General features: G+C 43.0%; 1 protein-coding gene across 17 annotated transcripts in view; it reads left to right on the forward strand.

Moving 5' to 3' along the window:
* NPAS3 (neuronal PAS domain protein 3) overlaps positions 1–13961 on the forward strand; it is an 865565-nt gene that overhangs the window by 790845 nt on the left and 60759 nt on the right. For all 17 annotated transcript variants that reach the window (XM_084874501.1, XM_084874511.1, XM_084874510.1 and 14 more), the window contains one exon: positions 7591–7709. In XM_084874501.1, the coding sequence (XP_084730627.1) occupies positions 7591–7709 (119 nt within the window). The remainder of the gene's footprint in view (positions 1–7590; positions 7710–13961) is intronic.

The raw sequence follows: 13961 nt of genomic DNA on the forward strand, positions 1-13961 counted from the left end.
GCCAGCAGGGGAGGGCAGTTGGGAGGCACCAGGTCTGTAAGGGAGGGCAGTTGGGGGTGATCAAGCCTGCAGGAGAGGGCAGTTAGGGGTGACCAGGCTGGCAGAGGGGGGAAGTTTGGGGGCAAACAGGCTGACAGGGTAGCAGTTAGACATCAATCAGGCTGGCATGGGAGTAGTTATGAAGTGATCAGGCTGGCAGGCAGAAGTGGTTAGGGGCAATCAGGAAGTCAGGCAGGCGAGCAGTTGGGAGCCAGCAGTCCTGGATTGTGAGAAGGATCCCAGATTGGAGAGGGTGCAGGCTGGGCTGAGGAACACCACCACCCTCTCCCCCCCCATGCACAAATTTCATGCACCAGGCCTCTAGTCTTATATAATAAGAGGCTAATATGCAAATTGTCCCTTTGGGAGTTCAACCGACCGGGAGTTCGACCACTTGCTATGACATGCGCTGAGCACCAAGGGGCAGCATGGAATGAAGGAATCCCCCAGCCAGCAGCCAGCAGCTGGGGGAAAGCAGGCACCAGCAGCCAGGGGAAGGAAGACCCTTATCGGCTCTAATCACCAGCCAGGTCTTCAGGATCCTACCTGTGTACGAATTTCATGCACCAGGCCTCCAGTACTCAATAAGTATTTACTAGTAATTTAAATACCTGAACAAAGACAAAATGAGCTATCATAAAACATGCAATATATGCTTACATGTGCTATTTAACATACTCATTTTATGCTAAGTAAGGGCAAGAAGTTCCAGGGGCAGGCGAATCAGCCTTTCAGAACTTTTGAGGTGCAGTCTCCGTCCACAGGCCTGCAAGGGGAGAGGGGTACTTTGTATATCAATGGCTTGAATCACGGCATGATTTTCCACCCAGCGCGCCCTAACCGTCTCTCATCACATGCCATTGTCGCAGTTAGTCAGAGAGCTTTAAAGCAGTGAAAGTCAGCATGCATATGTGTGCATCCGCGAGTGCCTCTGTAACCAGACTCCTCCATATAACTCCTTTTAAAACACAGCATGTCCCCAGCATCCGCGTCTGAGATGGAGATTTGGCCAGAATGCTAAGAACATAAATGTGGCCGTTTGCCTCAATGCTGGCAACCGGGCGCTGCCCGGTGGATGGGCTGCACAGAAGATTCATGTATATAAAATAGTATATTAAAGTAAACTTACAAAAGCAAAGAGCAATCATTGCAACCATAATTTTTTTTTTCTTCCTCTTTGGGAGTCTAATTTTAAAAGCATTAAAGGAGACAGCTGCTCATGCTGTGATATGCGCTAAACAGCCTGAAGGATGGAAAAAAATATATTTGTAGCTCATAATAACTATTGACCTTTCTGATATACAATGTTCTCTGTGTTAGCTATTCGGTTCTATCAACAGTGAAGATTGAACATGACTTTTTAATAGAAAACATGGGGTTTCAAGCTGCCTTCACAAAGGTGTTTATGTATTGTTATTTTGTTTTGTACTACAAAGACCATGCCCGATGCCCTTTGTCTGACATCGTGTTTGTCGTTAAAAAGAAAAAAAAAGGGGGGGAAGGAAAGGAAGGAAAGAAAAGGAAGGAAATAAAAGAAGGAAACAGAAAAGGGGGGGGGGGGAGCCTTGATGTTATTGAGTATATTTTATATGAGGAATTGGCTCGTAACCACTTTATAGTCGCGATAAAAGCATTGCCACACTCGATCCCATACGCAATATTGGTAATGGAATCCAAGCGGTGTCCCAGGAGGACAAGCTATATTTTCTCTCCCAGAATAGATCCCTCAAGTGGCAACATTTATGGGGAGTCTCCGGGAAGATTTAAAACACTCGCTTGCAGTATGCATGTGGCATGTTCTGTGGAGTGCGCAGCCCGCTACCAAAGGGGTCACATTGGATGGCATGTTCTCTGAAAGGCTATCTTCACAATTCCCGAGTTTCCCCCCTGAACTTGCCAGTTGCTTAGTAGTCATGTACAGAAACACCCACAGCTTGACTCTGGCACTGTGTATGTTTCCCCAGAGTGGTACATCCAAACACCAACTGTGGGGCAGCCGGCGGCCACTGAACGCGCTCCTCTCCCTGCGGGGCGGGTGCAGGGGCCTCAGAGGCAGCCTGAGGCGTTAGACTCCCATCCAAGGCGGGTGGATACCACCAGCGCAATTGCACTGACAGGTGGCACGGGTTGGCAGATCTTTTTGGACGGATTAATTTTTTGTGTGTTCCTTTGAAAGAAGTTGATTGCATCACCATTGAGCCACAATTATGTTCACACCTACGCTCCAGAGCTTCAGTTAACGGTTCACACGTTTTTAAACAAGGCTGGGACTCACAGCTGAGCGGGAATGGGAATCAGCCCTCAGGAGGCTAAATAAATGTGGCTTTTTCGTGGCCTTCCAGAGGAAGCCGGGGAGCAGAGGGAGGCTGCCTGCTGAGCCAGAGCAGAACGGCTGGAACTTCATTTGCATGAGACCCAGGGGGCGGTCCCCCGGTGTCCACGAAAGACAGTGCACATGGCCTAGCGGTCAGGGGCTCAGGATCCGGCCAGGCTGCTCAGAGCTGTGACCCCCTTCAAAGGTGCCCTGCCACGTGGTGGAGGACGGCCAGTGGGAATGAAAACCAACCCTCAGAACAGAGAACAAAGTATCCTCTGATTCTTGAGGAAACAGGCCAATCCTCTAACAACCCTCTGGCCCCTGACTCTGAAAGTAACACTTTGCAGAAAATGCTTCCTTAGAGATGAGTATAGCACGAGACACAATGACTCCCTCTCCCCACGAGAGGGAAAGGAAGAGAGGGAGAGGGAGAGGGAGAGGGAGAGGGGGAGGGGGAGGGGGAGGGGGAGGGGGAGGGGGAGGGGGAGGGGGAGGGGGAGGGGGAGGGGGAGGGGGAGGGGGAGGGGGAGGGGGAGGGGGAGGGAGAAAGGAGGAGATGTTTGATGTAAAAGAAAATAATTCAAATAATTCTTCTAAAAGTAAGCATCTGACTGTTACTTTATTGTACATGCAGACTGGGTGGCTGCTTATGTAAAGCACAATCCTAGGAACTTGGGGAGCTGAGGGGGGCTGGAGGAGAGCAGAGAATAGACACAAAAGCCAGAAACACATCAGGCCTGCTTTTCAGGACCTCACAGTCTTGTTGATGACACTGTTAATAGCATCTCTTGCAAACTGCACATTTTAAAACATCAATTGAGCATTTGCTGTGGAGAACACAGGCCCTGCTTGTAACAGTCAGCTTTGCAGGTAGTTTTCCTTGCACATGTGGGTTCAACATGAGTTATACACACACACATGGTTGTCACATATCAAAACAAGGTGGTGATTTTCCCAAAGAGTGTCAACATGGACGTTATATTAGTCATCTATTGCTGCAAAACAAATTACCCCAAATATTGACAAAGCTATCTTCTATCGCTTCTACAGGCCAGGAACCAGTAGCAGGTTATCTGAGTAGTTCCAGCTCTTAATGCCACACCCCCCAACTCCACTTCTCCTTTAAAAGGAAAAATATTTTGTTCACAATTGAAGAGTCACAAAGTTTTCTCAAAACTTAACATTTTTAAAAAATGTTTCCTCTCTCATACATCAGGGTTTGGTGGCAGCTGGAGGGTTCTGACGTTTACAACTACACTTGGAGTGCCCTGGGAAGAAAGGCCCTCTTTATGCTTTGATCTCATTCACCTGCATCATTCCCCGGCAGAGACCTGGAGAGAACACTGCAAGTGCCCAGAATGGCCAGTGAGAACTAGATGGTCCTCAGCCACCGCCCTTCCCACCCTCCCCCACCCGGCCCCGCCATAATGATAAGGAAGCAGCAACTCCTAAACCAGTGAGGGACTCATACACAGATGGGGACTGACACTGACATGGCTTCACATTATGGTGGCATTTGCCATAGCACAAAAATTATTACAACTTTTGCTATAAATCGTTCTGTAAATTTTACAAAATATGCAAACACTGACATTTCAAGAGCTGAGATAATTTAGATTTATTAAAAAGTTGAGGCCCTTGACATTCAGCAAAAGGTAGTATATTTCTTTATCTCGCTTTGAGTTGTATGTGTCTTATTTTTGTTTTTGTTTTTAGCTCCTTGTTTATCATTCATAGGTCAAAACTGGCCACATCTAAGCTTTGACCACTTAATCCAGTTTTTATCCATAAATTTCTCCTGGATCTCAGGAAGCAGCTATAACTTCTCTGAATCTCAGATTTCTTATCAGAGTATGCAGTATCATGGCCTTGCCTCGTTGAGTTGACAGAAAAGTCTTTGATTCCTAGAAAGCACTCTAAAATGCTTCTTCGACAGACTGGTTCCCACTGTCTTTCTATAGCTCCAGTTCTAAGAATACATTTCTCATTACTCCACCCTCCCAGCACACACATACATGTATGCACACACAGGCATGTATGCACACATATGCACACACCCCTTCTCTGTTGAGGGCTGCAGTCCTATCACCCATGAAGGCCATGCTGCCTTGGCTCTGTCCCAAGCAGAACCTTCATGAACATGGTACTTCTCACCTGAGACACTTAGGAGGCCTCCTCTTTGTCTGTATACGGGACAGACACCATTGCAGGAGCTGTGACGGCCTCAGCACACAGGCTGGCCCTGAGCAAACATGGCCGTGGTGTGGGTGCCTGAAAGAGCTTGTCACATGCTTCTTGGATAGGGACAGTGTGGCTCATGACCTCTGCCCCTTCTCAGCACCAGACAGTCATATGGAACTAAAAGAGAAATCTTCATCAGGAATCAAACCCTTCTCCTCAACGCCCAACCCATCCCTCCAGACTCTTGAAATAAAGCTTGAGGGCCAGTTTAGATTTAAAATCTCAGCTTCCACGGGACAAAACCTGACTTCGACTTTGACAACTGCATACCAGCTGTCATGGGTTTAATTAGGTGGCCCTGTATGTTTATTATTTTTTTTAAATATATTTTATTGATTTTTTTACAGAGAGGAAGAGAGAGGGACAGAGAGTTAGAAACATCGACCAGCTGCCTCCTGCACATCCCCTACTGGGGATGTAACCGCATCCAAGGTACATGCCCTTGACCGGAATTGAACCTGGGACCCTTCAGTCTGCAGGCTGACGCTCTATCCACTAAGCCAAACCAGTCAGGGCGGGCGGCCCTGTATGTTTAGACAATTACTGTTGTAACACACGGGGTGCTGTGTACACTGCCTCAGTCAGGGCACAACGCAATATTCCGCCTCCAGAGCTCAGGCGAAGCTTGTGTCTCACATCCCCATTCCGTGGGAAGTACCCATGCTGTGGTTTCTAACGTGCATGCTAAGTATTTGCTTTGCGGTCCCACACTGAGCACAATAACCATTTCTAATAGTGCCTAAATTGCTCACTCTTCTACAGGTAGATAGCTCCTTCTTTCCTGGAGTAGGGTACCAGAAGCCCTAACCATATTTCACTTCTCTGGGAAGTTTCATTTGTCCTCAGCTATTGCAAACACGATCTTGCTGAACAGAGCTGAATTTTTAAGGCCGAGTTTGCAGTGTGGATTCTGATGGCAGCACGTTAGTTCAAGTCTCTGAGGACCAGGGCCAATAAATGTGAAAGGGACAACAGTAGATTGGCATAGTTTTCCACTTCCACCAGGATGAAAAGCTGCTATAAATTAAGTCTAACCTTAAATGTATAATCTGTCCTTGGGAGAGGGAAAAAAAGGATATAGCATCTTCAAGCTCTCGGCATCCCTTATGAGAAAAAAAATTGGTTCTAAGGGTCTCTGATCTTGTGTTTTAGTAAAATAGAACTGCACGGCTGACTGACAGTTCTGATCTAAAGCATTTACGTTTAAGTTTTGATCTCTCTGCTTTTGATTAAAACTAATGAGCTCATTTAATTCAAAATGGGAATCTCTGATAAGAGAAATAAGGTTGATGTGATTGGATTAGAGGGGTAAATTAAACTCTTAGAGCAGAAGTTTGTGCTTATATAGTGTATTAAAAAGCTGTTGGCGTATTATGGCGTGTTAGATGATGAGAAAAATTTCATAGTAATTCATATTTAATCAGAAGAAATGAAAGTACTAAATATAACATGGCTCTGCTTTTCCCTCCAGTGATAAAAAGCTGTACATTTAAAATGACATCAGATCCATTCTCTCTAAAACAAAAAAAAAGAAAGAAAATCTTAGGAGAGGGACATAAGAAAAGGACACTTGCCGGTGGTTCCATTACCCCGGAATAGAAACACCATAAATATAGGAAAATATAGTCACATTAAAACAGGAATGACATAGGAAAGGCCCCAGACCATAGAAAGCAGCATTTCTCTTATTACAGTAGCTCTCATTCTTCTTTTGTCTTAAGTCAATCCTGGATCATTTGTATTGAGCACAACGTTTAATATAAAAAAATAGAGATGCCTTTGCCTTAGAAACATGGAATATGTTATATAATATAAAATTTTACAGTTTTTGGCCTATTTTCCTTTGTTTTCATAACTATACATTTAATTCTTAAATCTTTACCCCCACCCAGAGAATATAAGAGCTATTTTGATATTCTACTTTGAGGATATCAGAAAAAGGACTGTTCAAAAGAAATACTAATGTTGTTGCAACTTTTTTTTGCTTTAGAATAAGAAAAGCTTTAAAAGCACTATTTTAGAAGAATAAAATGAGAGTTTTTATTGGGCTTAAACATCCCAAAATTATTTTTTTGCAGAAAAAAACAAATTTATATAATACCTTAGAAGCTTGACTATAAAGAAAAGAGACTTATGTTGCCTTCTAGTCTTATGAATAAAGCATTTTTAGATCAGCAAGACTGCAAAATACCATTTTAAGTTTCCTAAGTAAAATTGTACTTAGTCTAAAAATCTGTAAAGGGAAAGAGATCTTACTAAGAGAGGATACTATTGTTTTCCACCCCAGAAGCAGAGAAGGGGGAAACCCTGAGACTGTTTCCTATTGGGCTGAGGGCAAGGAGGGGACAGGCTGCCATTAGTGATGGGAATGGAAAGTTGAAATTGTGAGGAGCTTGTGTTTGTTCTGTCTGTACATCCCACTCTCAGCCCTCTGTCTTAAGTCAGTTGAGAAGTTTTCATGCTTCCCGTTCCCCACAATGAAGAAAACCAACTCCAGTATTCAAAGGCATTGATGGTTCTGTGGTTCTCAGAACGCCCCAGGAGGTAAATGACACAAGACAGGATTCTCAGGGAGAACAAGGGGCAGGCCGTCCTCACCCTCCCTCAGAAGCGGCTCTGCCTGAGTCTTAGTTGATCCCATCAATCTGGGGAGTCTTTCTTTCTCATGACAGTTCTCTCCACGCACACCGGCCAACCCTCCCGATGTGCTGTCACTGCTTAGCTACTATCAGACCTCATGTAGGGAGCTGCTGGGGATTAAAGGCGGGGGAAAAAACTCTTGCTAGAAACTAGAATGAAGTTACTTTGGATAATTAATTTTTCTTTTTTATTTTCTGCAAAGTAAACATTTTCTAAATGAGGTAAATTGATTGCTTGGCTCTTAGCACCTCTCAGTCATTTATTTTTAGTGAACTCAAGGATTGCACCTGAGCAGTAGCTGTGAGGGGCTGTGCAGAGATCTAAATCATGTGTGTATGTCTTTGTATCCTCAGTGGAGTCAACCAGTCCCAGCCTGCTAACCACTGACAACACCCTTGAGCGTTCCTTTTTCATCCGAATGAAATCTACTCTGACCAAACGCGGCGTGCACATCAAATCATCAGGATATAAGGTAAGCTGGGCTTCAGAAGTGGACATATCTCTGTCTTAGGTCAATCCTGGATCATTTATATTGAGTTTCCCAACTGCTTCGGGTCCATATAATTAACACATGTGATCTTGAGCAACCCACAGGGTTCTTAGCTGTCTTCCTGTAGAGCTTCCTTACACCTTAATCTCACTTCAGGCATTACTGCTACACCAAATGCCTCAATATCGTGCCTTTTCTTAGAGCACTTGTGAATAACGCACCAAGGGCCTCAGCACGTTAGAAATTCACTTAGCTGGAGAAGGTGAGCCAAATGTATGTCAGTCCTTAAAATGAGAATTCTGGAATTGCTGCTTATCAGAATTCTGTTTCTCCTACTTAACTCTCCAAAGCCCCCCTTTCTCTTGAGAGAAAGACTGTCCATTTTAATATTTCAAACTGGCCACTGAAATTCATACATGTAAGTAAGAAAATCAGGTTGGATATCAGAAATCGTATACCATAATAAAGAGAATAGTTAGTATACAGATTATACGTTCCCCAGTGAACAGTGAAGACCAAGTTTAGAGTCGTAATCTTCATTATTATATCATTTTAGTTACTATAGCAACATAAACTAAGACCTATGAAACTTACAAAATGCCTTTGGCAATGCAAATCCTATCAGTATTACAACATACTAACCAACCTCTCAAACAATGTTTATTAGATGTGGAAGATAAACATAAGTAGACTGTACTATGGATGTGGCCCCCCACAGCCCTCCAATTTCAGAGTGTAGGGCTTTTGATAGCTAAGCTCTTGAGGGTGAGCACCGTCAGTAAGGGTAACAGTCCGTATTATCAGGCCTTAAAAACTATATATAAGTAATCAAGACCCTGCACAAAAGTCAGAGTCAGGCACTGTATTTGACATGAATTCTTCAGAGAGAAAAAAAGACAGGAGGTGGGGAATCAGGCCCTTCCATGCACCCCCCAAACCTGAGCTGACCAGTCTAAAAGGCAGGCTCAGAGCAGCCATAACCTTTAACAGGGTCAGAGTGAAAGAGAGGACCTGAGCGGCCACTATGCTTTACCCTACAGACCCCATTATAAAGAGCTATGCTGGAGGAAACAAAACACGCTCTATCCTTGGGATCATTTGTATTTGCCTACCTTGCTGAGACCAATTCATTTATTAGTTATTACTGTGTGGCATTGGCTAGTTTGGTTTCTATAGGTCACGTGTGGGTTTAATGACTATTGCCATTTGAATGCAAGAAAGTTATATTCTTTGTGTCCAGTTTCAGGAGCTGTAGGTCTCCTTTTCAAGGATTCCTGTCTGTCTGTCAGCATTGGTTCTTCACCGTTAGTGATTTTTACTGGTTCGTAGGGGACATGTCCCAGGAGTGAAGAAGGTGGGACAGGAGAAGTATCATTTGAAAAAGGAATACTTAGTGTAATTCAATGTCACTAGATAATTTAATATTCTGAAAGAATGTATAGCACCCACATGACCAACTAGAGATGTAAAAGCTCTGTAAAATTTTCGATCTCCAAAAATGTGGGATGTCTGGGTAAAAAATATAATAATAATAATAAGGGAAAGTAATATGAGTTTCAATCTAGGCAAGAAACCAAATAGCTTGGGTTCTGTTTGTTTGTTTGTTTTGTTATAGGGGCACCTCAGTAACATGAGCTGAAATTGGGCAAACTAGCGTTTTAAATATTAATACAGCATTCATTCATTCAACAAATATTTATTGAACTCCTACTATGAAGCCTCTTCTAGATCCTGGCAATGCAGTTCTAATATTAAAAAGTCTCTGCTTCCATGGCATTGCATTCTAACAGGAGGAGAAGGAAAATGACAAGAGGATGAGAAGGGAATAAATAAAAAAAGGTGATTTCAGAGAGTGATGAGGAATAAAATAAGAGTAGCTAACATTTATGCACACTGCAAGGTGTTGGGCAGGTAGTGGGTACATGTATTAGCCCTCGCCAAAATCCTAGAAGAAAGTAGTTCATTGTTTTCATTTTACAGATGAAGAAACTAAGGCAGAGGAGGTTAATTGCATATCTCAAGGTCAAAGGTTGAAGAGACAGAGCTAGGTTTTGATCTCTGGGATTCCGGCTCAAAGCCCCATGTACTCAACCATTAGGCTACACTTATTACACAGACAGTGGTGCAAGGTAATGTGAGGGCTTGGCTGGTGAGGGCCCCACATTAGTTATGAGGGTCACAGAAGATCTCCCTGAGCAGGTGACATGCCACCTGTGAGTGGTGAATGAGAAGGGACATGATGAAAACAAAAGGAACGCTAAGACTGGGTTGGCTCAGTGGACAGAGTGTCTGCCTGCGGACTGAAAGGTCCCAGGTTCAATTCCGGTCAAGGGCATGTACCATGGTTGCGGGCACATCCCCAGTAGGGGGTGTGCAAGAGGCAGCTGATCGATGTTTCTCTCTCATCAACGTTTCTAACTCTCTATCCCTCTCTCTTCCTTTCTGTAAAAAATCAATAAAATATATTATTTTTAAAAAAAGAAAGAAAACATAAGGAAGAATTTCTGGAGCTCCTTGGGTTTAGGATTGAAGACACCTTGCTATAAGAAGGGGCCTTTGAGAAACAAAATATGAAAAAGCACAATCATGGATGTCTAGGACTGGAAAAGATTTAGGAGCTGTTCCCACTTCCACCCAATCATACATGTTAAAGTGATCACACTCCTCTGACAGAACTCTGTCAGTACGTCTTTCTTAAGGTTTCGTAAAAGTTTCCCTCCAATCAATGCCTAACCCCTTCCCAGAACCACTAACAAGAGGAGATTCATCAGCCTCGCCTCTACCCCCGCCCCCCATCACCACCCCCACCACCATAAAATGAATCATCCAGCCGACCCAACGCTCCCCTCCTCCCTCCACGGTGAACTTCCCTTGTTAATTAACCTTGTCTGAAAGTTAGCGGAAGAGCTGGCTGTGAGAACCCATGACACCACACAGCTGAATAACATCCCTATTTATCTGTTCATGCTCAGTAAATAAATCTAACAGCTTATAAAACATTCAAATAAAACTGGTAATCACCCTAACACCACACAATAAACACAAATAAAAAGAAACAACGATGATAATTTCTCCATACTCCTAATTTACTACCGTTGTGTGCTTATTTCTTTTCCTTTAGTTAAAGATCCAAGATGTTAAGCCTTCCTCAGTGAAGGTCATTATATTTCTATTTTTTCCTGTAACCTCAGCACATGGCCTTTTTTGACTTTCACCATCATTTTATCTGCCACTCTTTCTTTAGTGTCATTGTCACCAAAAATTGTTTAAAAAGACTACTTATTGACTCCATGGCAGACACTATACCAAACACTTTATTTTAGCTAATTGGCACATTAAAGACTTTCTCTGTCCTAGGCATTATTATACCCATTTTGCAAGTGATGAAACTGAGGCTTCAACAGGTTCAATAGTTACTGTGGAGTCAGGATTAATCCAGGTGATTAGGCTCCAGATTTTGTCCTCGTCACTCCTCTACTTCACTACTTCACAGATCAAGTCCAAAGAAGGGCTCAGCATGAACAGGATCTCAATACACAAAAAATTAAAGTATTTTTTAAATCTTTATTGTTGAAAGTATTACATAGGTCCTCCTTTTTTCCCCCCATTAACCTCTTCCAGCCTGCTCCTGTCCCCCTCTCCCCCCAAGTCCCAATTCCTCACCACCTCATTGTCCACGTCCACGGGTTATGCATATATTTATACAGCTTCATTGGTTGACCTTTTCCCACCCACCCTCTGAATTTCAACAGTCTTTTCATGCTTCTATGACTCAATTTTGACCATCAGTTTATTTGGTTCATTAGAGTCCACATATGAGTGAGATCATGTGATACTTATTTTTCTCTGACTGGCTTATTTCATTCAGCATAATATTCTCCAGGTCCATCCATGCTGTTGCAAGTGGTAAGAGTTCTTTTTTCTTTACTGCTGCATAAATTCCATTGTGTAAATATACCACAGTTTTTTTTTATCCACTCATCTGCTGATGGGCACTTAGCAAAGACTTTCAAGTCTTAGCTATTATAAATTATGCTAAGAGCATTATAGCATAAACTTCTGATGAGTGTTTTGGGTTTCTTAAGATACATTCCAAGAAGTGGGATGACTGAGTCAAATGGGAATTTCATTTTTTATCTTTTGAGGAAACTCCATATTGTTCTCCACAGTGGCTGCATCAGTCTGCATTCCCACCAGCAGTGTACTAGGGTTTCCTTTTCTCCAAACCTCGCCAACACTTGTCATTAGTTGATTTGTTGATGATAACACGCTGACAGGTATGAGGTGATATCATCTCATTGTTGCTTTGATTTGTATCTCTTAGATCAGTGTTTCCCAAAGTGTGGTACGCATACCCCCAGGGGTACGGGAAGAGTTTGGTGGGGGTACACGTTGCACTGGAGTTTGGTGGGGATATGCACTGCACCGTGCTTAGCTGCGCCTGATTCTACGTTCTCATGAGTACGAGGGGTACTTAGCATTACGAAAATTATAGAAGGGGTACACATATGTCAAAAGTTTGGGAAACACTGTTTTTAGATGATTAGTGACTTTGAGCATTTTTCCATATGTCTCTTGGCCTTCTGCATGTCCTCTCTAGAGAAGTGTCTATTTTGGTCCTTTGCACATTTTTTAGTTGGACTATTTGTCTTCCTTTTGTTAAATTGTATAAGTTCCCTATATATTTTGGAGATTAATGCCTTATCATGTGTATCATTGGCAAACATGTCCTCCCATGTAATGGCTCTCTTGTCATTTTGATGATGGCTTCTTTTGCAGTGCAAAAGCTTTTTATTTTTATATAGTTCCATTTGTTTGTTTTCTCTTTATTTTCCATTGATGTATCAGTAAACATATTGTAGGAGAGCAAATAGCCCCAGCAATATTGAAAAAGAAAAACAAAGTTGGGGGATCAAAATACCAAATATCAAGTTATACTACAAAGCTACTGTACTCAAAACAGCAAAACAGCCTGGTACTGGCACAAGAACAGGCATGTAGATCACTCGAACAGAACAAAGAACCCAGAAATTGGCCCAAACCACTATGCTCAATTAATATTTGACAAAGGAACCAAGAGCATACATTGTAGCAGAGACAGTCTCTTCAATAAATGATGTTGGGAAAATTGGGGAGGGGGGGGGGAGAGAAAAGAAAAGAAAGAAAAGTAACTAGACCACCAATTTACACCATGCATAAGAATAAACTCAAAATGGATAAAAGACTTAAACATGAAACCATAAAAGTCCTAGAAGAAACCATAGGCATCATAATCTTAAAAAAAATTAAAAAAAAAAAAAAACCTGTGGTCTGGTTAAGGCCTGTCCTTTGTGGCTCAGCATCTCCATAGCACCAGTTTACATAGATGTGCAGAGATTTGCCTTCCTTTCCAGGAACTATAACTACCACTCAGGTGCCCATGACCAAGAGTTCTAACTAAGGAAGTGCCATCTGGATCTGCTCATCCAGGCAGAGTGTAGTCTGCTGTTGCTTGCACACCTCAGTCCTCAGGAACCATGCCCTCTCTCTGATGAAGTTCCCCAACTGTGAGCTGACATTTAGTGTCTCTCTCTTCATGTGTTTTGAAATCCACAGTAGCACTGTTATCTGGACCGGCCACTTTTTATGCCTCAGGGGCTTCCTTGTTGTTTAGGTCTCACTGTTGGCCACATATCTGAGCACAACACAGCTCTCCTGTAAATTGCGCCGTATTAATATTCTGCCTTCTTGACGGGTCTGTGTCTGGGGGAACTTACCAGGTGTAGCACAGAGGGTGAGAGGAGATCTGTAATCAGGGAAATTAGAGAAGTGAAGACTAATTAGGTCGCATCCTTAGCCCCTATCTTCGGAGGATAGTTTCCTCTGGCACGGCACTGTCAGTTTTCTAATCTGTCCTTGAATGCCTGCCAGCACCACTGTAGTTTCTGTGGTACTTACCCAACCACATTGTGATGTCCTAACTCTGATGGCCTGGGCGAGCGTCCTGGACTGGGAATCACAGAAGAAGAGAGAAAAGCTCCGTCATGTTTATGTAATGCTGAGAATGTCTCTGAACTCTCTCTGCAAAGACAAATATCTCCTAGTAGCGAGGATTCCTGCTATGACACATATGAACGGATTCCTAGAGGGCATGGGAGAACTCCAGATGCTGAGAAATAAGCAATCTCCCACCTGAGACGATTTGGATGTGGATTTGCCTATAGCCAAGTGTTGAACTAAATGATTTCTGAAATC

Source organism: Pipistrellus hanaki, assembly GCF_964339955.1.
Source record: "Pipistrellus hanaki genome assembly, chromosome: 1".
Classification (NCBI taxonomy): domain Eukaryota; kingdom Metazoa; phylum Chordata; class Mammalia; order Chiroptera; family Vespertilionidae; genus Pipistrellus; species Pipistrellus hanaki.